The sequence below is a fragment of the Motacilla alba genome, chromosome 28 (genome assembly GCF_015832195.1).
Source record: "Motacilla alba alba isolate MOTALB_02 chromosome 28, Motacilla_alba_V1.0_pri, whole genome shotgun sequence".
NCBI classification, from domain to species: Eukaryota; Metazoa; Chordata; class Aves; order Passeriformes; family Motacillidae; genus Motacilla; species Motacilla alba.
In genome coordinates this window covers 799,306-820,677 of record NC_052043.1, presented here as the reverse complement: position 1 = coordinate 820,677, position 21,372 = coordinate 799,306, and the positions used below count along the sequence as shown (strand labels likewise).

The window sequence follows — 21,372 nt, the reverse complement described above, 5'->3', positions numbered from 1 at the left end:
TTCCCCTGCCAGCCTCCTCGGGTCCGTGTGACTCTGTTGTGCCCACAGCAAGGGCTGATAATTTTAAGGGAACTGTGGAATTTTCTGGGGAACGGCGGGTGGGAGCCCTGGCAGAGCTGCTCCTTGCTCCCGGCTGCTTCCAAGGTCTGTGCCACCCTGCGCCTCTTCCATCTCCAGCCCAAAGGATTCCGTGTGGGATGGGGCAGCTCTGCTCTGGAGCCAGGCTGGGAGAGCTGGGGAAAGGAAGGGTCCAGGGAGAGCTCAGAGCCCCTGGCAGGGCCTGAAGGGGCTCCAGGAGAGCTGGGAAGGGGCTGGGGACAAGGCATGGAGGGAAAACAGAGTCACCCCCTGCCCTGCCCCGGGTGTGGGGAAGGCAGCGCTCCAGAGGGACGGATCCAGCCAGGAATGGTGCAGCAGCAGGGATGTGCTTGGCTGCAGGGATGCTCTGAGGGTGTGCTGGAAGCTCCTGGCTGGAGAGGAGCAGCAGCTCCATCACCACGGTCCTGTCCCTGCTGTCAGCCCCTGCTGGCCCCGGGAGCATCCCAGGGATCCTCCTGAGCAGGATGGGATGGGCAGGATGGGATGAGCAGGATGGGATGGGCACAAGCAGCAGCAATCCTGGAATTCCCAGCTGCCATTTGGAAGGGATCTTGTCCAAAAAAAAACCCCATGGGGCCTGGATCCCTCCTGCCTGTCCCAGCACGGGGCTGCTCCAAGGCTTCCTGCCACCCCCTCCTGTCCCCCACATCCCCAGGGCCACTCCCATGGATGGCCCTGCAGCCACCTTGACCCCCAATCCCGTATTTTCACAGCATTCCCATGGCTCTGCTCCTCTCTGCATCCCCAGGGTCCTCCTGCAGGACCACACCCACTGCAGCCCCCTGTCCCTGCCCCCAGGGCCCTGTGCTGTCACCTCCCCGCGTGTCACCACCACATTCCTCAGCGTCGCCCCCGTGACAGCACAGCCCCTGCACCCCCAGGGACCACATTCCTGAAATCCCCCTGAGGGCCACATCCCTAAAATCCTCCCAGGAACCACAACCCTAAAATCCCTCCAGGAACCTAAAATCCCCCTGGAACCACATCCCTGAAACCCCCCCAGGGACCGCATCCCTAAAATCCTCCCAGGAACCTAAAATCCCCCTGGAACCACATCCCTGAAATCCCCCTGGAACCACATCCCTGAAATCCCCCCAGGAACCACATCCCTGAAATCCTCCTGGGAACCACAACCCTAAAATCCCCCCAGGACCACAACCCTAAACCCCCCCAGGACCACAACCCTAAAATCCCTCCAAGGTACCACATCCCTGAAATCCTCCCAGGACCACATCCCTAAACCCCCCCAGGAATCTAAAATCCCTCCAAGGTACCACATCCCTAAACCCCCCCAGGACCACATCCCTAACCCCCCCCAGGGTACCAGCTCCCCCCGCATCCCCCCGGCGCCACATCCCGCACACCTTTCCGCATCCCCACGTTATCCCATCCCCCCCGCAGCCCCGCGTGCTTCCCACCCCCTCCCGCCTCCTCGCAGCCGCTGCATCCCCCCCACGCCGGGTACCACACCCCCGCATCCTCCATCTCCCGCATCCTCCATCCCCCGCATCCCTCCACACCCTCCGCATCCCCGCACCCCACGCATCCCTCCCTCCCCACCCCGTACCCTCACTCCGCCCCCCCGATCGCAGCTCCCCCCCCGTTCCGCAGCCCAATCAGGGCCGCTCCGAGGAATTCAAACCCCGGCCCCGCAAGCGCCGGCGGCGGCTCCGCTCCGCTCCCCGGGCCGGGAAGGCTGCGCCGCGGAGCGGCAGCGGGGCCGGTCCGGATGGGCTCGGGGAGCGGCGGGGCGGGCGCGGCCCCTGCCCGCCGCCCGGAGCGCAGGTGAGCGGGGAGGAACCGGGGGGAACCGGGGGGAACCGGGAAAGTTTGGTGGCGGAGCCCCGGGGCTGCACCGGGCACCGCCCGGCCGCGGCTCCGCAGGGGCGGTGCGGGATGCGGGGGGACTCCGCTCCCGGTGCCGCTCCCGGTGCCTCTCCCGGTGCCCGGGTGGGCTCCCTGCGGGGGTGGGGGGTCCGGAGAGGTGCGGTACCCCCGGGGTCGGGGCGCGCCCGGGGGTCTGTGACAGCCTGGGGTGGGGGGGAGAGGGAAAAAAAGGGGAATTTCGGAAGGAGAATCGCTGTCAGATAAAATCTGGGATGGGCATTTTGGGGAAGAAGAAGTGGAAAACAAGGAATTCCCGCAGCTGCTGCAAAGCTGCCGGTTTTGGGGTTCTGCTGTCGGGGAGCAAAGGGGCGGCTGCCGGAGCCCCCGAGTGCTGAGGGGCTTTGGGGGTGCCCACCCCGGGTCTGGGAGACGGGGGAGGGCGGCTCTGCGAAACTTTGGGATGAAACGGAGCCGCTGGGTCCCTGCTGGAGCCGGGGGGATCCCGCAGAACCCCGGGACGAAGGGCTGAGCCACGGAGCTGCCCCTCGGAGGAGCCGGGGGCGTTTCACCCTCAGCCCCCCCGGGAAGAGCTGGAGCTGCGGGAGCTCTCCGGGAGCGCCGGGGAGTGGCAGAGGGAACGGGGGAAGTCTGGAGGCAGCTTTTGCTGCAGAGCCTCGTGTGGAACATGAGATGAAGCTCCAGCAGGGCCAGCTGTGGGATTGACGGCGCTTTGGGGCTCCCAGGACCCGGCTGCCATCCCCTCCCTCCTGCCGTTCCCGGGGTTCTGCCTCCTCCCAGCTGCTGCTGCTGGCCAGGAAGGCGTCCCAGGCCGAGGAGGGGACGGGGCGCTGCTCCGCGTGGCTCTGGCGGTGCCCGGGCAGGTCTGTGCGTGGGACAGGAGCCGGGGATGCTTTTCCTGGCCAAGGGACGCGGTGCGAGCGGGATGTGCCCGGTTGCTGTGGCAGCGCAGCCCCAGCCGCTCCTGGCAGCGCCCGGATCCCTGGGTGAGGCTCTGCTTTTCCCTCAGCGGCCCTGGGGGGCTGCCTGGGAACGCGTTCGGGGTCTCTGCCCGCGGTCCCTGTGTCAGGAGGGGAAGGGAGGGAGGTGGGATCGTCCCTGAAAACCGCACGGGTGGAACCCCCCGGCTGCAAATCCCCGCGGAAAGGACGGCTGGGCACGGGGACAGGGCCTCAGGCCGTGCCAGGCAGGGTCGAGGTTGGATATTGGGGGAATTTCTCCAGGGAAAAGGGGTCCAGGCGCTGGCACGGCGGCACTGGGGGCCTCCCCATCCCTGCGGGCGTTTCAAACTGTGCGGATGTGGCACTTGGGGACAGGGGTCGGTGGTGGCCTGGGCGAGGCCGGGAACGGGCGCGATGATCTCGGGGGACTTTTCCAACGTAAACAATTCCCTGATTCCATCGTCTGGGACAGCTCCAGGGCCACCCAGCAGCGCCTGCTGTCCCCAAGGCTCCCTCCACCTGTTGCCGGCGGCCCCGGCCGGGCTGGTCCCGCTGCCCCCGCGGCTCCCCCGCTGCCGGTAAATCTGCTCGCTGCTGCCGGGGCCGGGGCAGCGTTCCCGGGGCTCAGCGGGACGGAGCGGGCCGTGGCCAGCCCCTGGCAGGCCGGCCGGGGCTGGGGCAGCAGCAGGGCCGTGGGCGGCTGCCGGAAAAGCCGGAGCTCGGAGCGGCAGCCGCGGTTCGTGAGCTCCGCGCCTCCCCCGGAGCTGACACGGTGACAGCAGCGGGTGACAGCAGCGGGTGACAGCAGCGGGTGACACCCTCGGGCTGGCGGCGCTGAGCTCTCTGGAATTGCCAGGTGCCGCTAAATCCCGAGCCGTGCTTTGGGAGCGGCTGCTCCCGGGAAGGGAGCGCTGCCCGGCTGGAGCTGCGCTGCCTCCAGACGTTCCCCACAAAGTCACAGGGATGGATCGAGGCTCCCCGAGGGGACCTCAGGGCCGGCAGGCTGAGCTGCAGCCCGGGGCCGGGCGTTCGACCCGGGATTAAAGGGATAACCAAGGGTGGGGAGGGAATGGCGGGATGGGAGCGCTCCAGGGCGTGGGGCCGGGGATGGAAAACTGGGATTTAGAGGGGAGCTGGAGGCTGCTTCTGGAAGAAGGGGATGGAACCCGCAGGGAAGAGCTGTGGGGATCCAGAAGAGGGATCCGGAGTGGGTCGGGAACTGCTGGTCTCAGTCGTGCCTGGCGGGTGGGACAGAACCTGCCCACTCCCGTTCCCATTCCAGCCGTGCCTGGAATGTCTGGAAACCACCCGGGGATCGCGAGGGAGGGACCCACCAGAGCATTCCACGGCCACCCTGCTGGAGGATTCTGTGCTGTGGGAAGCCGGGACGTGCCTGAGGTGCAGAGCTGGAGCCTGGGAAGCTCCCAGGACCGGCAGCACAGCTGTATCCATGGATTTTAACATCGCCCCAAGCTCTTGTGTGGCTTTCCCTTCCTGGCCTGGCAGGGCTTGGTGCCCACCAGGTCTCTACATCCCCAGCACCCAGGCAGAACCTCCTTCAGGGAGGAATTTTTGGAATCCAAACCTTTCTTTGGGAGCACATCCGGCTTCTGCTGGGATTCCCCAGTCCTTGGGAATGGTTGGGAGCAGAGAGGGTTGGAGCAGAGACCCCTGAGCCCACAGGAGAGCAACAGCTTTGGGGTCACGGAGAGGAGCAGACTCCTGGGAGCTCCCAGAGAGGCAGGGCAGGAGCTGCTGGATGCTCTTCCAGCCCGGAATGGGTCTGGAGGCCGGGCTGGGCAGGGCTTGGAGCAGCCTGGGACAGTGGGAGGTGTCCCTGACCCCATTCCATCATCCCACAGCTCCCTTGGTGGTGTCCCCATGTGAGCAGAGGTGGCTTTGCCATCCCAGCCTCACCGTCCCCACTGCCCCGGGGGGATGAGGGATCCTCTGGGCTGGGAGAGCTCTTGGTGCGGGGGAATTCAGCTGGAAAATCTCTGGATCAGCCCCACGGAGCTGCCCGGGGTGGGAAGGGCTCCTCAGGGCTCCTCAGGCCGGAGACTCCGGTGCCTGAATTCCCGGGATCTCCCGCAGCCCCTCTGCATTGCAGGGCCGGGAGTCGGCCTTTAATTGTGCCGGGCTGTGCTAACGAAGGGATTAAGGCCTGGGAGGGCGAGCGGTGCCGGCCAAATTCCCCTCCCTGCTCCAAGGGCTCCTTTTGTAACGCTCTCCTTTCACTCCTTCCTCCCTGCCTGGAGCATCCCACCCTGGGATCCAGATCTGAGCCACTGCTGGGCTGGGCCAGGCGTCCCCAGCAGCTGCTGAGCCTTCCCAAGGATGGAGGGATGAGGGAACAGCGGGATGGAGCCGGGCACTCCCTTCTCCCCGGATCCCTGGGAGGGTTCCAGCAGGGGTGGGGATGGGCTCCAGGGAAGGGGAGAGCTGCGGGATGCTCTGTTTCCTGGGGAAGGAGCAGCTGCTCTCTGCTGGATGCCGCGGAGCTGCTCCATCCATGGATCCTCTTCTCTCCAGGCCGGGAGCGCCTGGGATGCGCCCAAGGCTCCTCCAGGAAAGGAGGGGCTGGAACCGGGGCTGCTGCCAGGGGCAGGGGGATGGAGCAAACACACGGATTCTCCAGAGCCGTGCAGGACAGGGGCATCAGGAGCATTCCCTGGGAGCAGCAGGGAGGGAACCTTGTCCCCAGGGGACCTGCTGTCCCGCCAGGCTCGGGGCAGACGCCGTCCCTGGATCGGGATCCCGACGGGAGCCGAGCCCGGCTCGGCTGCCAAGGTGCTTCCAGGAATGCCTCTCTCCACTGGGGCATGGCAGGGACACAAAGCAGGCACTGATGGAGAGTGCTTGGCACCGGCATGGCACACGGTGTCCTGGCACTGGGCGGGGACAGGCGGGACCAGCCTGGGCTCCTGGCACGGGGCCGGAGTCTGGATCCACGCGGGAGCTGCAGCCCGGAGCAGGGGCTGGGGGGACACGGATCCCCGGGGCAGGGCTGGGGGTCCCAGCTGCAGATGGGCAATGCTGTCCCCCTGTCTGTCCCTGCCTGGCACGGGGGGAGCGGGACGGGGAAGGGTTCCAGCAGTGGGATGAGAGGATTTGGGGTCTGCTGCTGGGGATGCTCCTTCCCTCCTGCTCTGTCCCACGGGTGTCACTCACCCCACGCCAGGCCAGGGGAAGCCATGGAGGAGCCTTTGGCTCAGGTGAGAGATGGGGATGGGCCAGAGGGACCTGCTGGGATCCAGGACCCTGCTGGGACCTGGACCCTGCTGGGATCTGGACCCTGCTGGGATCTGGACCCTGCTGGGACCTGGACCCTGCTGGGCTCCAGGACCCTGCTGGGATCTGGACCCTGCTGGGCTCCAGGACCCTGCTGGGACCTGGACCCTGCTGGGATCTGGACCCTGCTGGGATCTGGACCCTGCTGGACCCTGCTGGAATCTGGACCCTGCTGGGATCTGGAGACCCTGCTGGGACCTGGACCCTGCTGGGATCTGGACCCTGCTGGGCTCCAGGACCCTGCTGGGCTCCAGGACCCTGCTGGGACCTGGACCCTGCTGGTTCTGTGGCCTTTCCTGGCTTTCCTAGTCCTGTCCACCCCACAGCAGATCCCCGGAGCAGAGTCTGCATCTGGGGAGCCTCAAGAAGCTCAGGGCAGCCCCTTTGATCCACCAGCAGCTCCCAGTTCCTTTCCCCGCCTGCTTTGCCCCAGATGCTGGGAACCGTGGCCAGATTTGATCAGGACCTTCCCGGGGAGAAGCAGGAATGGGATCCCGCGGCTCCCTGCAGCCCCGAGCCTCCCGAGGGTGGATAAAATCACTGCGAGCTCGCGGCATGGGAACGGCATCGATTTCCGGGAGCTGAGCCCTGGCCCTGCCATCGATCTGCATTTTTATCAGCTCATCTCAGTGACGGGAGCGGCTCCGGCACTGCGGGGGAGGAGGAGAGGAGCGAGAGGAGGAGGAGGAGCAGCAGCTCCGCTCCGGGGGTGCTGCCGGTGGTCCCTCAGCTCCTCAGGTCTCCTGCTCGGTCCTGCAGTGCCCCACACGTCCTGCAAAGCCTGGAGGGAATGAGGGAGGGAAGGATGGAAGGAATGAGGGATGGAAGGAATCAGGGATGCAAGGATGGAAGGAATCAGGGATGGAAGGGGATGCAGGGATAGAGGGATGGAAGGAATGAGGGATGCAGGGATGGAAGGAATCAGGGATGGAAGGAGATGCAGGGATAGAGGGATGGAAGGAATGAGGGATGCAGGGATGGAAGGAATCAGGGATGGAAGGGGATGCAGGGATAGAGGGATGGAAGGAATGAGGGATGGAAGGAATGAGGGATGCAGGGACAGAAGGATGGAATGGGATGCAGGGACGTTCTCCAGGTTAAAACGCTCCCCAGGGAGAGAGGCTGGGACACTTGTCGTGCTTTTGGGAAGGACATGGACCAAATCCAGCAAGGCTTGGCTTTCCCTCTTCGCCTCCCTCTCCTGCTCCTGTTTGCCTCTGGACTGGGTGGGTGGAAGGGCTGAATAATCCCAGAGAACTCCTGAGGGGGGGGGGGCTGCTCTTGTCACCTCTGGAATTCCTTGATGGCAACAATCATCCCGTGCTGGCCCTGGGAAAGTCCATTTTTCCTTGGGATGCTGGGCCGGGGAGCCCTTGGCCCTGGGCTGAACCCCTGCTTGGACCTTTCCAGACGTGGATTTGGGATGTTCTCTCTGTTCAGCCTCTGCTGCCTTCCCAGTCTGGGTTCTAGGGGGCTCGGAGCACCCTGGGGCAGAGGGAGGTGTCCGGGGGTGGCACTGGATGGGCTTCAGGTCCCTCCAACACAACCCGGTCTGGAATTCTGTGACGGGAGCAAAGCTGGACAGGCTGGGATTGACGATCCCGCTCTTGGGTGTTTCCAGCCCGGATTATTTTGGGGGAATTCGGCTCCGTGATCCACGCAGAGCCTCGGCCGCTGCTCCGGGTGTTGGTGCACGTGGAGGGCGGCTCCAAACCGCGCCTCCGACCCAGGAATGATTAAAAATCCTTTAATTGCACCACCGGAGCTCTTCGGAGCTGGGTCTTTGCCCATTTGCTCAATAATTCATGGCAGAGCCCGGTAATTAAATGCTAAAAACCCGATTTGCCTGGCATTGTTTGCAGTTCCATTGCTGCTTGAATGCAAGAAATTACCGAGTCATTTAATTGGTAATTAAAAGTAATGATTGCTTCCCATGCTCCAGGAATTACTCAGCATTTCTGGGGTTGTTTGCACACAGCAGAAACGCCCTCCCTGTTTTCCAGGCTGAATTCCTGTAAACTTATCCCTGGATTTGTGCTGAGGGAAGCCTGGTGCTGCCCCGTCCTCTTTCAATGGCTCATTAAGAGCAGGGAAAATGCAAATTAACGCAGAATGAGGCAAAATTCCCTGCCCGTGGGAAACGCCTGGGTTTGATCCCTGTCCCCTTCCCAGGCTCTCCCCCTGCACACGGCCTTGGATGGGTGGGTTTGGGGGCAGTTTGGAATCTCCAGCTGCTTTTGGGGCTGGGTTTGGGTGTTTGGATAAGGGAATGCGGGGCTGTATTTATAAATATTCCACAATTCCTGACGGGAGCAGCCAGGGGAAATCGGGATCTGCTCCCAGGGAACAGCCTCGAGTTGTGCCAGGGCAGGTTTAAATTGGATATTGGGAAAATTCCTTCACAGAAAGGATTGTCCAGTCCTGGGACAGGGGAGTCCCCGTCCCTGAAGTGTCCAAGGCCGGGCTGGATGGGTTTGGGGACACTGGAAGCTGTCCCTGCCCATGGCACTGGATGGGTTTGAAGCCCTTCCACCCCAAACCATTCCACGGTTCTGGAAGCGACCCCGGGAGATCCGAGCCCTCAAACCGGGCAGCTCCTGGAGCAGATTCCCAGCTCAGGCCGGGAGGGGATGCGATTGAAACGGGGAATGGGAATCGGGGATTCCAGGAGGGGAAAATTCCCAGCTCAGGCCGGGAGGGGATGCGATTGAAACGGGGAATGGGAATCCGGGATTTCAGGAGGGAAAGAGTCCCTGGGGTGCGGGAGGGGGCAGCTGGGTGGCACTGGGATGGGCTGGGAGTGGCATTGGGAAGGGTCAGGAGCTGGGAATGGCACTGGGATGGGCTGGGAGTGGCACTGGGATGGGCTGGGAGTGGCACTGGGATCGTCTGGGAGTGGCACTGGGAGTGGCGCTGGGATGGGCAGGGAGTGGCACTGGGCTGAGCCTTCCCCAGGTTTTGATCCCCAGCGATGGATCCTGGAGTTTCCAGGAGATGCTGGAGTTTCCAGGGGTTGTCCCCACATTTGTGGCGCTGATGGAATCCTGACCTTCCTCCCCCTGGGGCTCAGAGACCCCACCCCGAGGCAAACACCCCTTAAACTGTGCCCGGGCAGGGCAGGGGCCTTGGGGAAGCTGGAAACCCCCGGAAGGGCTGGAGCTGACATTTCCCAGAGCCTCGGGAAGTGCTGCCCCAGCCTCAGACAGGATTGCGATTCCTAAAGTTGGGGACAGGGAATCATTCCCTTTTTTTTTGTGCAGAGCTCTGGAGCTCGTGGCCGTTCCATACAGAACTCCAGGCACGGATAACCTTTGCTTATTCCCAGCCTGGAGTTACCCTGAGCCGGTTTTTTGCTGCCTAAGCCCTTCCAGCTGCCCTTTCCTGCTCTGATTCCCAAAGCGCCGGCTCCGGAGGCATCTCGGAGCCAGAATGTGAATTAATAATGTGCTAAGAAAATAAAGACACTTCAACGGCCTTTAAATCAAGGGGAACGGCCTGTTAAAGGCTTTGGACAAATCCCATTACTTTGTGTGCAGTTTTAGGGCTGGCAGGAATAAATCTCCCAGCAATTTATGGATGGTGACAAATTCTTTCAGGAAGAGCCGGCCCAGGGGATGCTCCTCGTTATCCAGAGATTCTCTGCGGGAGTTGTGGAGCAGATTGATGTGTCCCCCTGGAAGTGGCAACACAATTTGTGGCCTCTGGGTCACCCGGGCTAGCATCAAAATCCACGCTGGGAGCCTGGGATGGAGCATCCTGTGGGATGCTCCTCCCTGGGCTCCGGAGCAGGGCTGGGGTGACAGGACCAGAGCAGGAGCAGGGGACAGGGATTGGGAATTTCCTGCTGTCGATGCATGGCAAGGAAAGAGGGATCAGGGAATTTTGTGGCTCTGGAGCTGCTGAAGCCTCTCCTGGGGTGGCTGCAGGCAGCTGGACCCTGCCGGTGTCACCGTGTCCCCAGAGCTGCCTGTCCCCTGCCCAGCCAGGCAGGACTGACCCCCCTGTCACTCCCATTTTCGGTGTCACAAACCTCTCTGGCTCAGCCAGGAAAGGCTGGTTTTGATGGAAAACTGTAGGAATCTGGTTGGGATTGTTCACAGCCATGGGTTTCCCTGGCTGCAGCCCCCAGTTCCTGTCTGGGGACACCTCAGGGCTCCCTGGGAATTCGGGTTTCCTCCCTGTGTTTGCCTGACCCTGGAAATTCCTGCTCCAGGAATTTCCTTTTCCTCTTTGGAGCATCCCAAGGACCAGGGCTGCCCTCGTGCCCTCTCCTCAGGGGTTCAGGGAAGCTGCTGGGGCCGGGATTCTGTGCAGGGAGAGCTCGCAGCCCCCGCAGCAATCAGGGAGCAGCTCGGGTGTGAAACATCCCTCACCTGCCCAGGAGAGCTCTGCAGGGAAGGGGCAGTCAGCTGGAATTCTCTGCTTGAGCAGGGGAGCCTGGAAAGGACAGGACAGGACAGGACAGGACAGTCCCTTCCCTCGGTGTCACCAGGGAATGTTGGGAATGAGGCCTCGGCCCCCGGGAAGGGGCACTGGGACCCCCTCAGTGCTGCCCAGGAGGGGTGGGAGGGGAACCCCACCAGTGCCAGGGGTTCTGGGAGGGCTTTGGTGCCATCCACAATAATCATGGAATTATCAGGGTTGGATAAACCCTCCAAGACCACCGAGCCCAACCATCCCCAGCACTGCCAAGGCCACCCCTGTCCCCAAGTGCCACACCCCCGTGGCTTTCAGCCCCTGCAGGACCGGGAATCCAGCCTGTTCCAAGGCCTGCCCACCCTTCCCACGGAGGAATTTCTCCTCCTGCAGCCACCCAGGCTCCCAAGAACTCCAAGGTGATTTTCTTTCATTTCCACTGGCAGTTAAATCGGTGCTGCCACGGCTGCGAGCTGCAGGAAGCACAAACGGTTTTCCCCCAGCCACGGGCAATTTTTTTTTTTGTTTTTTTGCCTGGAACTGGAGCAGCCGAGTGTGGGATTGTCCTCCAAGCAGGAACAGTCACTCGGTGCCACAGGGCTGTACCCAGAGCTGCCGCTGCAGGTTCCACAGATCCCTTTGTCAGCACTAAAGAGGGCTCGGATCCTGCCGGAGGTTTCTGGCAATTTGTGGGGAAGGGAGCTCAGGTTGGAGGAACACTGGGATTTTCCTGTCCCCACGCTGCAGGCCCGAGTGGGGCGATGCAAAGGCTGAGCCTCATTTCACTATCCAGCAGGAGCCAGCTCCTTTCCTGCCTCCTCCTGGAATTTCTCCAGCATCCCCCAAACCCCAGATCCCCCCGAGGCCGGAGCTCCACATCGCAGCTCTGAGGCAGGGCCGGGATTGATATTCCTGAATTTCTGAATATTCCCGAATTTCTGAATATTCCTGAATTTCTGAATATTGCCGGATGCCAGCGCCTCAGGGCTCCTCTGTCCCCAGCTCCCCCGAGACCATCCGGCTTTTCGTGCTGTGAGAGGAGCAGCTCCTCAGCACAAGGATCTCCTCCAGCTCCGAGAGCCTTCCAAGGAGAGAGGGCAGAGAGGGAAGCTCCACACAGCAGTTCCCACAGCCTGGGGCTCTTTATCAGGGACTGCAGGAGAGGCAGAGGAATTTCGGGACGAAAGCCTTGAAATGGAACTTGAATTAAAACAACGAATCCCAGAATGGCTTGGGCTGGGAGGGACCTCAGAGCTCTTCCAGTTCCATCCCATGTGCCAGGGAGCTCCAGCCTGGCCTTGGGCACTGCCAGGGGATGGATGGACACAGGGATGGACGGATGGATGGACGGATGGATGATGGATGGATGGATGGATGGATGGATGGATGGATGGATGGATGATGGATGGATGGATGGATGGATGGATGGATGGATGGATGATGGATGGATGGATGGATGGATGATGGATGGATGGATGATGGATGATGGATGATGGATGGATGGATGGATGGATGGATGATGGATGGATGGATGGATGGATGATGGATGGATGATGGATGGATGGATGGATGGATGGATGATGGATGGATGATGGATGGATGATGAATGGATGGATGGATAATGGATGGATGGATGGATGATGGATGGATGGATGGATGATGGATGGATGGATGGAGGGATGATGGATGATGGATGGATGGATGGAGGGATGATGGATGATGGATTAGGGATGGATGGAGAGGAAGGCACTGAGGGACCTTTGTCCACATTTGGGCTTTGGGGATGGGGACAGAGGATGGATTTCTCCAGAGGAACTCTGGGAACTGCCAGGGCAGCCACACCAGGCTCCTGTGTCTCTTCAGGAGCAGGTGGGAAGGAGACCTTCAGGAACTGTCCATCCGTACGAGCGGAGCAATTTTAATTGGCCCCTGCTGAGGCTGCGCTGTGCCCCGGGCACCGAGCGTTCCCTGCCCTGCTGGAGTGTGGCAAACTCCCCGTGGGCACCTCCAGAATCCCCAGCTCCATCAGAACCGAGCCTGACGGAGCAGGAGAGCACGAGGCTGCTTCCAAATATTTCCATGGAATTTTCCCTGCGGGAAGGGGGCACGGGAGGTGCTGCACTTTGCGCCCCAAAAAGCTGCACCCCCACGGATCCTGGGGCGGGAAGGTGCCCAGGTGCTGCCAGCTGTGACCCCAGGAGCTTCCCGGGGATCAGAGGGGTTTTTGGGATGCAGAAGCTTCCCAGGGTTCCGAGCAGGATTTTTAGGATGCAGGAGCTTCCTGGGGTCAGCAGGGAGGTTTTTGGGATGCAGGAGGTTCCCGGGGATCAGCAGGGAGGTTTTTGGGATGCAGGATCTTCCCATGGTTCAGAGCAGGTTTTTTAGGATGCAGGAGCTTCCCAGGGGTCACCAGGGAGGTTTTTGGAGTGCAGGTACCCCCCGGGGGACCAGAGGGGTTTTTTTTTGGGCTCACAGGGATGCAGGAGCTTCCCAGGGATCCCAGCAGGGTTTTTGGGGTGCAGGTGCCCCCCGGGGGATCGGAGGGGTTTTTTTGGGGCTCATAGGGATGCAGGAGCTTCCCAGGGATCCGAGCAGGGTTTTTGGGGTGCAGGTGCCCCCCGGGGGATCAGATGGGTTTTTTGGGGGCGCAGGGAAGCGGAGCCGGGGCGGGGGCGCAGCTCAGCCCCAAAGCCCGAGCACTCCCACGGTCTGGCTCCCGCAGGCAGGCGCCTCAGGAAACTTCTCCGGCTCCAATTGCTGCGCTCCTCCTTTTCTTCCGACGGATTCCGCATCGCCATAGGAACCCGCTCCGGCGGCGGCGAGCGCAGCCGCTCCCCGGCACCGCCGCCCGGCCGGGGATGGAGCCGGGAGCCCGGGGCAGGCAGGTACCGCACCCCGGGGGCACGCCAGGGACCCCCAGCCCCGCTCTGCCGGGTGGGCTCGGGGCTGGCAGCCAGGAAATGTTCCAGCGGTGCTGCCCAGGAGGGTGGAGAGGGCAGGCGGCCGGGATTTGGGGTGGGAACGGCCTCTGCTGGGCTTGGATCGGTTTGGGAGAAGGGTTCTGGCAGGGTCGGGGGGCTCAGAGCTGGGGTTTGGGGAAATCCAGCCCTGCTTGGCTGGGGCTGGGCTGAGCCTTCCCCTGGGCTGCTCCTGGACGGGATGGGACATCCCAGACACCCCGGGGGGCTGATCCGCGGGGATCTCCCTGGATCTAGAGTCCGTCTGCCCCAGACTGCTGGATCCGGGCAGGATTCCAGCCCGGGAGAGGGGCTGCAGCCCTTCCCACCCCCCACAGGCTGCTCCAGCAGGGAGCTGCCCGAGCTGGAGGAGATCCTGGCAGCAGGGCTTGGGATGTGAGGGGACACCGGACATCCAAGGAATCCTGACGAGGCTCAGGATCCTCCTCGGGCACGGTCCAGACCCAGGGCAGGATCCCTCCTGCGTCCCTTTGTCCATCCCACGGGGCTGGGGGATTGAGAGGGGCTGGGAGGGAGCCCCTGGATCCTGCTGGATCCTTGGGAAGGGCTGGCACTGCCTGGTCCCGGCTTTGCCTGGTTCTCCGGGGTGGGATGGAGCCACTGGAGGGTCGGGAACGGCCAGGCTGGAGGTGCAGGGGGGCTCAGCATCCCCCTGGGCATGGACAGGGTGGGAAGAAGGGTCTGACCCAGGCAGGGAACAACAGGGAAGCTGGGAAGGGAAGGTGGATCCCAGTGGATCCCAGTGGATCCCAGAGGATCCCAGAGGATGGGATTCCTGGCATGGGGAACACCTTTACTCCTGCTGGGCCTGGGGCAGGGCAGAGGAGAAGCCCTTGGGGCAGCCCTGAGCTGGGGCACAGGCAGGAGCAGGTTCCAGGGATAACACAGCTAAACAGGGATAAAATCGGGATAAAAACCAGGATTTTCCCAGCCCCATAAAACAAGGGAACAGCCCTGGGCTCTCCAGGAGCCTCACACCCTGCTTTGGTTGGGGCACAAACCCGCAGGGGATGGGGCCAGCTCCGTGCTCCGGGGTTGGATCCCTCTGGAAGTTCAGGTTTCCCTGGCAGAGCCCCTGGATGTGCTCCAGAGGGGCAGCCAGGCCCCGTCCCAGCAGCAGCATTTACTGAAAAAGGCAATGCAGGGATTCCAGCTGCTCCGGGGGGGAGCACCAGGCTGGCCAGAGGGGCACGGAGCCGCCTCTGTCCTGCTGGGCACGGCTGGGACAGGGCTGGGACACGGCTGGGACACGGCTGGGACACCAGGACCCGCTGCTGTGGAGGTGAAGGGAAGGAGGGAGGGACCCCCAGGCCCTGCCAGTGAAGCCTTTCCCCACCTTTGAGGAGTTCAGGCACCAAAAATCGTGGGGGAAAACGCTCCAGGGAGATTTTCCAGTGCTGAATTACGAGCAAGACGAGGGTGGGGCAGTGGTTTCAAGGGAAAAAGGGGGAGATTCAGGGCGGAATGATGGAGGAGTTTGTTAGGATGAGGCTGGGGAGGGGCTGGGATGGAATTCCCATCCCTGGAGGTGCCCAGGGGGGCTCGGAGCAGCCTGGGGCAGGGGAAGGTGCCAGGGCTGGCTCTGGATGGGCTTTAAGGTCCTTGCAGCCCAAACCTGCATCCTGCCCTCCATCCCACCTGGATCGCACCCAGATCCTGCCTGGCTCCGTGCTGACTCCCTCCTTTGTTCGCAATAAGCATCTCATTAGGCATTCGCCGTTCCCAAATTAACGTCGAATTCGTGCCTCGTTCCCAGAAAAACCCGGGCACAGCCTCCTGGAATTGTTGACAGTGATCCCGCTCCTTTGTGAGCTCTGTCCCTATTAAGCAATTTCCTCGCCCGTGTCTTTTGAGTTACTAAGGGAACAGGAATAAAATCTTAATACGACTCCATCGACTGCTCCTGAAATAACAGCAGCCTCCTTGGAGGGGCCTGAGCACAGGGACGGGGCTCTGCTCCAAATCCCCAGGAAATCCAGAGCCGTGGGATGGGTTGGGCTGGAAGGGCCCCAAACTCTTCCAATTCCACCCAATTCCACCCAATTCCACCACCAGCCTGGTCTTGGACACTTCCAGCCCCAGCTGCTCTGGGAACCCCCAGGGGTGAAAAGGCAACACTTCCCAAAAGGGAATAAATCCTTTATTTTCAGGATAAATAATATTTAATATGAATAATATATAAACAATAGAAATAGATAGTTTGAATTAATAATCTATAAATAAATATATTAATATTTATATCTTAATAATATAGAAATAAATAATGCCAGGGTTAAAAATTAGCAGGAATGTTTCTCCTTTGTCCTGGCTGTGCCTGATCCTCCCTGGATTTGGGACATCTCCAGATCCAGGATTTGTTGCTGTCCTGAGCTCCACAAGGGGAAGCTTTTAACCCGATATGTCCATGGCAAGCGTAAAGAGAGGTTTGGGCTGGGTTTAGGGTATTGGAGGAATTCCTCCATGGAAAGGGGGTGGAATCCCCATTCCTGGGGGGATTTAAAACCTTGTGGATGTGGCACTTGGGGACAGGGTCAGTGGTGGCCTTGGGATTGCTCTGCCTTCCCGTTCCCCACGGATATTGGATATTGAATATTGGATATTGGATAGTCCATATTGGATATTGGGTATTGGATATTGGGTATTGGATATTGGATACTGGATATTGGGTATTGGATATTGGGTATTGGATATTGGATATTGGATATTGGATATTGGATATTGGATATTGGATATTGGGTATTGGATATTGGATATTGGATAGTGCATATTGGATATTGGGTATTGGGTATTGGATATTGGGTATTGGATATTGGGTATTGGATATTGGGTATTGGATATTGGGTATTGGATATTGGATATTGGGTATTGGATATTGGATATTGGGTATTGGATATTGGGTATTGGATAGTGCATATTGGATATTGGGTATTGGGTATTGGATATTGGGTATTGGATATTGGGTATTGGATAGTGCATATTGGATATTGGGTATTGGATATTGGGTATTGGATATTGGGTATTGGATATTGGATATTGGGTATTGGATATTGGGTATTGGATAGTGCATATTGGATATTGGGTATTGGGTATTGGATATTGGATATTGGGTATTGGATATTGGATATTGGGTATTGGATATTGGATATTGGGTATTGGATATTGGATATTGGATAGTGCATATTGGATATTGGGTATTGGGTATTGGATATTGGATATTGGATATTGGGTATTGGATATTGGGTATTGGATAGTGGATATTGGATATTGGATATTGGATATTGGGTATTGGGTATTGGATATTGGGTATTGGATATTGGATATTGGATATTGGGTATTGGATATTGGGTATTGGATATTGGATGCCGCTGCCAGGGAGGGCAGGGGATGCTCCTGAGCTCTCCCAGAGAGATTTTGGCCTTTTTTTCCCTGGAGCCAAAATTTTCTGGAACCTGAATTGGGGTGGATATTCCAGGGGGGATGGTGTGGGTATTCCAGGGATATTGGTCTGGATATTCCAGGGATATTGGTCTGGATATTCCAGGGGGATGGTGTGGATATTCCAGAGATTTTGGTGTGAATATTCCAATGGGGCAGGGTGGATATTCCAGGGATATTGGTGTGGATATTCCAGAGACTTTGGTGTGGGTATTCCAGAGACTTTGTGGATGTTGCAGGGGGGATGGTGTGGATGTTCTCCTGAGGGGGTGGTGTCAATGTTCTCCCAGGGAGGATGACGTGGATGTTTTCCCAGGGAGGTTGTCATGGATGTTCTCCCAGGAATGTTGGTGTGGATGTTGCAGGGAGGTTGGTGCGGATATTCCAGGGACTTTGGTGTGGATATTCCAGGGACATTTTGTGGCTATTCCAGGGACTTTGGTGTGGATTTCTCCTGTGTGAGCTCCCCCAGTGCTGGCCCGAGAACCGCTGGGAATCCCAGAGGCGTCCCAGGATGTGCTGCTGCGCTCCCTGCAGCGCCCACAGCCCTTCTAACCCTGTCCCTGTTCTCTCTGTCCCTCTCCCTCGCCCCCCAAAGCCCAGGACAGCCGGACCCCAGCTTGGTGACGGGGCTGTGTGGGCACAGCCTGGCCCTGCTCCTGTCCCCACGCAGCTGCAGCCAGGTGGGTGCCCCTGTTCCGTCGGGATCAGCTCCCTCTGCTCCAAACGCCGGGGGAAGCAGCAGCTGGACACGAGTCCCCAGCAGGAATCAGCCCCCCTGAGTCCATCTTGGGGCAGCTCCAGGCCCCCCTGTGTCCCCACAGCTCCTTTTTGGTGGGATTTGGGCTTCCAAAGGGTCCCTCAGCACCAGCCTGGGCCTCTCCAGGGATGGCTGGGGATCCATGGTCACAGGAGCAGCCTCTGCACGAGGGCCTGGAGCTGCCCCCCCGTGCCTTGTGCCCTCACCAGTGGCTTCCTGAGCTTGCCAGGAAATCCAGAACTCCCTGAGAACCTCCCCGGGCCTGTTGCTGTGTCCCGTGGCTGCTTCCTCCTCCCCAGCCATCTCTGCTTCCCCCACATCCCATTCCTTCTCCTTCACCATCTGTTTTTCCACGTCCAATTCCTCCTCCCTCACCGTCCCTGCTTCCCCCACACCCAATTCCTTCTCCCTCACCATCTCTGCTTTCCCCTTGGCCAATTCCTCCTCCCTCACCACCTCTCCATGCTCCTACCCAATCCCTGCTCCCTCACCGGCTCTGCTTTTCCCTCCAGGAGCTCTGGGCCGGCCCAGGAGCCGATCCCGAGGGCTTGGCCATGGAATAGGCGCTTTTCCAGGTGCCAGGCACAGCGGGAGGCCGAAGTTGGTGGCCGCGGGGCACCCGAACGCGCCCTGCCCTGGAGCGCCCGGCCTCTGCCATGAATGATGCATCCACCATGGATTATGAACTGCTCTCCCCGTCCCTGGTGGAGCACCCCGCCGGCGCCGCGGGCATGGATGCCGAGCAGAAAACTGTCTTCGCCTTCGTCATCTTCCTGCTGGTGTTCTTGGTGATGCTGATGGTGCGCTGCTTCCGCATCCTGCTGGACCCCTACAGCCGCATGCCCGCCTCCTCCTGGACGGACCACAAGGAGGGCTTGGAGAGGGGCCAGTTCGACTACGCCCTGGTGTGAGGGCGAGCCCGGGCCGACCCCCGGCTGCCGCCCCCGGCCCCGGCTCCCCCTCCCTCCGCGGGGCTGCCCCGCAGGGATGCTCCGGCCAGGGGGGCGAGCGGGGGGCTCGGGCCCCGGGGAGGTTTTCTAGGGGTTTCTCTCTTTTCTAAGCACTTTTCGGTTCTCTTGGCAGCCCGCGGGACGCTGGGGGACTTGGGGGGGGGGCGGCGCTGGATGGGGGGGCCCCGCTGCCCCTCGTGCCCCCGGGCACTGCGGAGGGGACGGGACGGGGCATGGCGGGACCTGCCCCCGGCCCGCGGGGCCCCTGGGCTGGGCTCTGCCCGGTGCCAGCCCCGAGCTTTGACCCCCCCCGGCCCCTGCTGCCCCCCCCGTGCCCCCCGGGCGTGTCCCCGTGGTCCAGTGCGTGTCTGTGTGTCCTGTAGCTGAGCTGTGTCCGTCAGGGGTTTCTCGGCACCAGCCCCCAGTGCTGGCTTTGTTCCTCCTCTGGGCCAGTCCCGAGCCCCCCGAAAGGGAGGGGAGGGTGGAGACCCCCCCTGTGCCGCCCCCCCTTGGCCTCCAGCCCTGTCCCCTCCCTCCTGTCCCTGCCCAGCTGGTGACAGCGGAGCGAGGGGCAGTCCTGGGGACACCAGGACGGGTCAGGGGTCCCCAAAACCCCCCGGGAGAGGCTCCTCGGGCCCCCCCTCTGGGGCGTCCGGCCCTTCCCTGGCTCCGCAGGGCTCTGCGAGCGGCCGAGGGCGAGCAGGGGAGCCGCAGGTGGCCGGGGGCTGCCAAAGGCCGTGCCGGGCAGCGGGGGGGGCTCCTAGAAGGGATTTGGGGCCGGGGGGGGGGTGGAACCTCGCCCCCCTCCATGGAAATAAAGCCGCACCGTGCCGACCCCAGCCGGCTCCTGCTGCGCTCTGTGACGCGTCCGGGAGGGGAACGGGACCCTCCCCAAAGCCGGGGGGCTGCCCCTGCCCCTCCTGGAGAGGAGGAGGAGGCGAGGGGTCCCTGCCAGGTGCTGCAGGAGCGACACCAGCCCATGGGGACCCAGCCCGGCCGCCTCCCGTCCCAGCCCGGCCCGGCGCAAATCCCCTCTGGCGCATGGAGCTGTTCCAGGACATTTTCCGGCTGTCCGAGCTCCTGCTTGTCCCTGCCCGGTGCTGTCCCCGCTCCCCCCGATGCTGTCCCCGTTCTCTCCCGGTGCTGTCCCCCTGCCCGGTGCTGTCCCCGCTCCCCCCGGTGCTGTCCCCGCTCTCTCCCGGTGCTGTCCCCCTGCCCGGTGCTGTCCCCGCTCCCCCCGGTGCTGTCCCCGTTCTCTCCCGGTGCTGTCCCCGCTCCCCCCGGTGCTGTCCCGGCTCTCTCCCGGTGCTGTCCCCTCTGCCCGGTGCTGTCCCGGCTCCCCCCGGTGCTGTCCCCGCTCCCCCCGGTGCTGCCCCCGTTCTCTCCCGGTGCTGTCCCTTCTGCCCGATGCTGTCCCAGCTCTCTCCCGGTGCTGTCCCCGCTCCCCCCGGTGCTGTCCCGGCTCTCTCCCGGTGCTGTCCCACTCCCGGTGTTGTCCCCGCTCTCTCCCGGTGCTGTCCCCGCTCCCCTTGGTGCTGTCCCCGCTCCCCCCGGTGCTGTCCCGGCTCTCTCCCGGTGCTGTCCCCTCTGCCCGGTGCTGTCCCCGCTCCCCCCGGTGCTGTCCCCGCTCTCTCCCGGTGCTGTCCCCGCTCCCCCCGGTGCTGTCCCCGCTCTCTCCCGGTGCTGTCCCCGCTCTCCCCCCGGTGCTGTCCCCGTTCTCTCCCGGTGCTGTCCCCTCTGCCCGGTGCTGTCCCCGCTCTCCCCCCGGTGCTGTCCCCGCTCTCTCCCGGTGCTGTCCCCGCTCCCCCCGGTGCTGTCCCCGCTCTCTCCCGGTGCTGTCCCCGCTCTCCCCCCGGTGCTGTCCCCGCTCCCCCCGGTGCTGTCCCGGCTCTCCCCCCGGTGCTGTCCCCGCTCTCTCCCGGCCCCCGGTGCCGCAGTCCCGCCCGCCCTCTGCTGGCACCGGGCGCCTTCTGCTCCGGCAGCCGGGATGAGCTTCCTAAAACCGGGAATATCGGCCTGGAACGGCCCAGCGTCTGTGCTGGACTCCATCGGCCCCACCCCGGCCGAGCCCACCCAGTGCCACCCTGCCATGGCAGGGACACCTCCCACTGTCCCAGGATGCTCCAGCCTGGCCCTGGGCACTGCCAGGGCTCCAGGGACAGCCCCGGCTGCTCTGGGAATTCCAGCCCAGCCCCTCCCAGCCAGGAATTCCATCCCAATACCCACCCAAATTCCCCGGTTCCAGTCTGAAGCCACTCCCTGTGTCCTGTCCCTCCATCCCTTGTCCCCAGCTCTCCTGGGGTCCCTTCAGGCTCTGGAAGGGGCTCTGAGCTCTCCCTGGAGCCTCCTCCAGGCTGGGCAATCCCAATTGTGCCTCCAAGGAAGCTCCAGGTTGGAGCTGGATGGGCCCAGCCAGTGCCCACACAAAGACACAGCCCCACTTAACCCAAAATAATTTTATTGTTGCCGTTGCTTCCGATACAAAAAAAGGAATTCCACAAAGAGCCACCTCTCTGTGCGGGACAAGGGGCACAGGTTTGGGGTTTCAACACTTCCCCCCAAAAAAACCAACCAGCAAGAAAGGTCAATATAAAACAAATTAAAAAAAAAAAAAACAAAAAAACCCAAAAAACAAACCAAAACACCACACCAGAGAG

At 61.7% G+C, this 21,372-nt stretch overlaps 1 protein-coding gene across 2 annotated transcripts; it reads left to right on the top strand.

Moving 5' to 3' along the window:
• The first annotated feature begins 1,687 nt into the window (after positions 1-1,687).
• CTXN1 (cortexin 1) lies at positions 1,688-19,554 on the top strand. Of its 2 annotated transcripts, none has more exons than XM_038163648.1 (3): positions 1,688-1,884; positions 17,604-17,688; positions 18,278-19,554. In XM_038163648.1, the coding sequence occupies exon 3, from the start codon at positions 18,422-18,424 to the stop codon at positions 18,674-18,676; it is 255 nt and encodes an 84-aa protein (XP_038019576.1). In that variant the 5' UTR covers positions 1,688-1,884; positions 17,604-17,688; positions 18,278-18,421; the 3' UTR covers positions 18,677-19,554. The 2 variants fall into 2 exon arrangements, with proteins under 2 accessions (XP_038019576.1, XP_038019577.1); XM_038163649.1 differs by lacking the exon at positions 1,688-1,884 and adding an exon at positions 13,329-13,477.
• Positions 19,555-21,372: the final 1,818 nt, after the last annotated feature.

Bases quoted from the DNA above. Each gene is read 5' to 3' on its own strand.
- CTXN1 (XM_038163648.1), top strand. From the start codon at position 18,422: ATGAATGATGCATCCACCATGGATTATGAACTGCTCTCCCCGTCCCTG.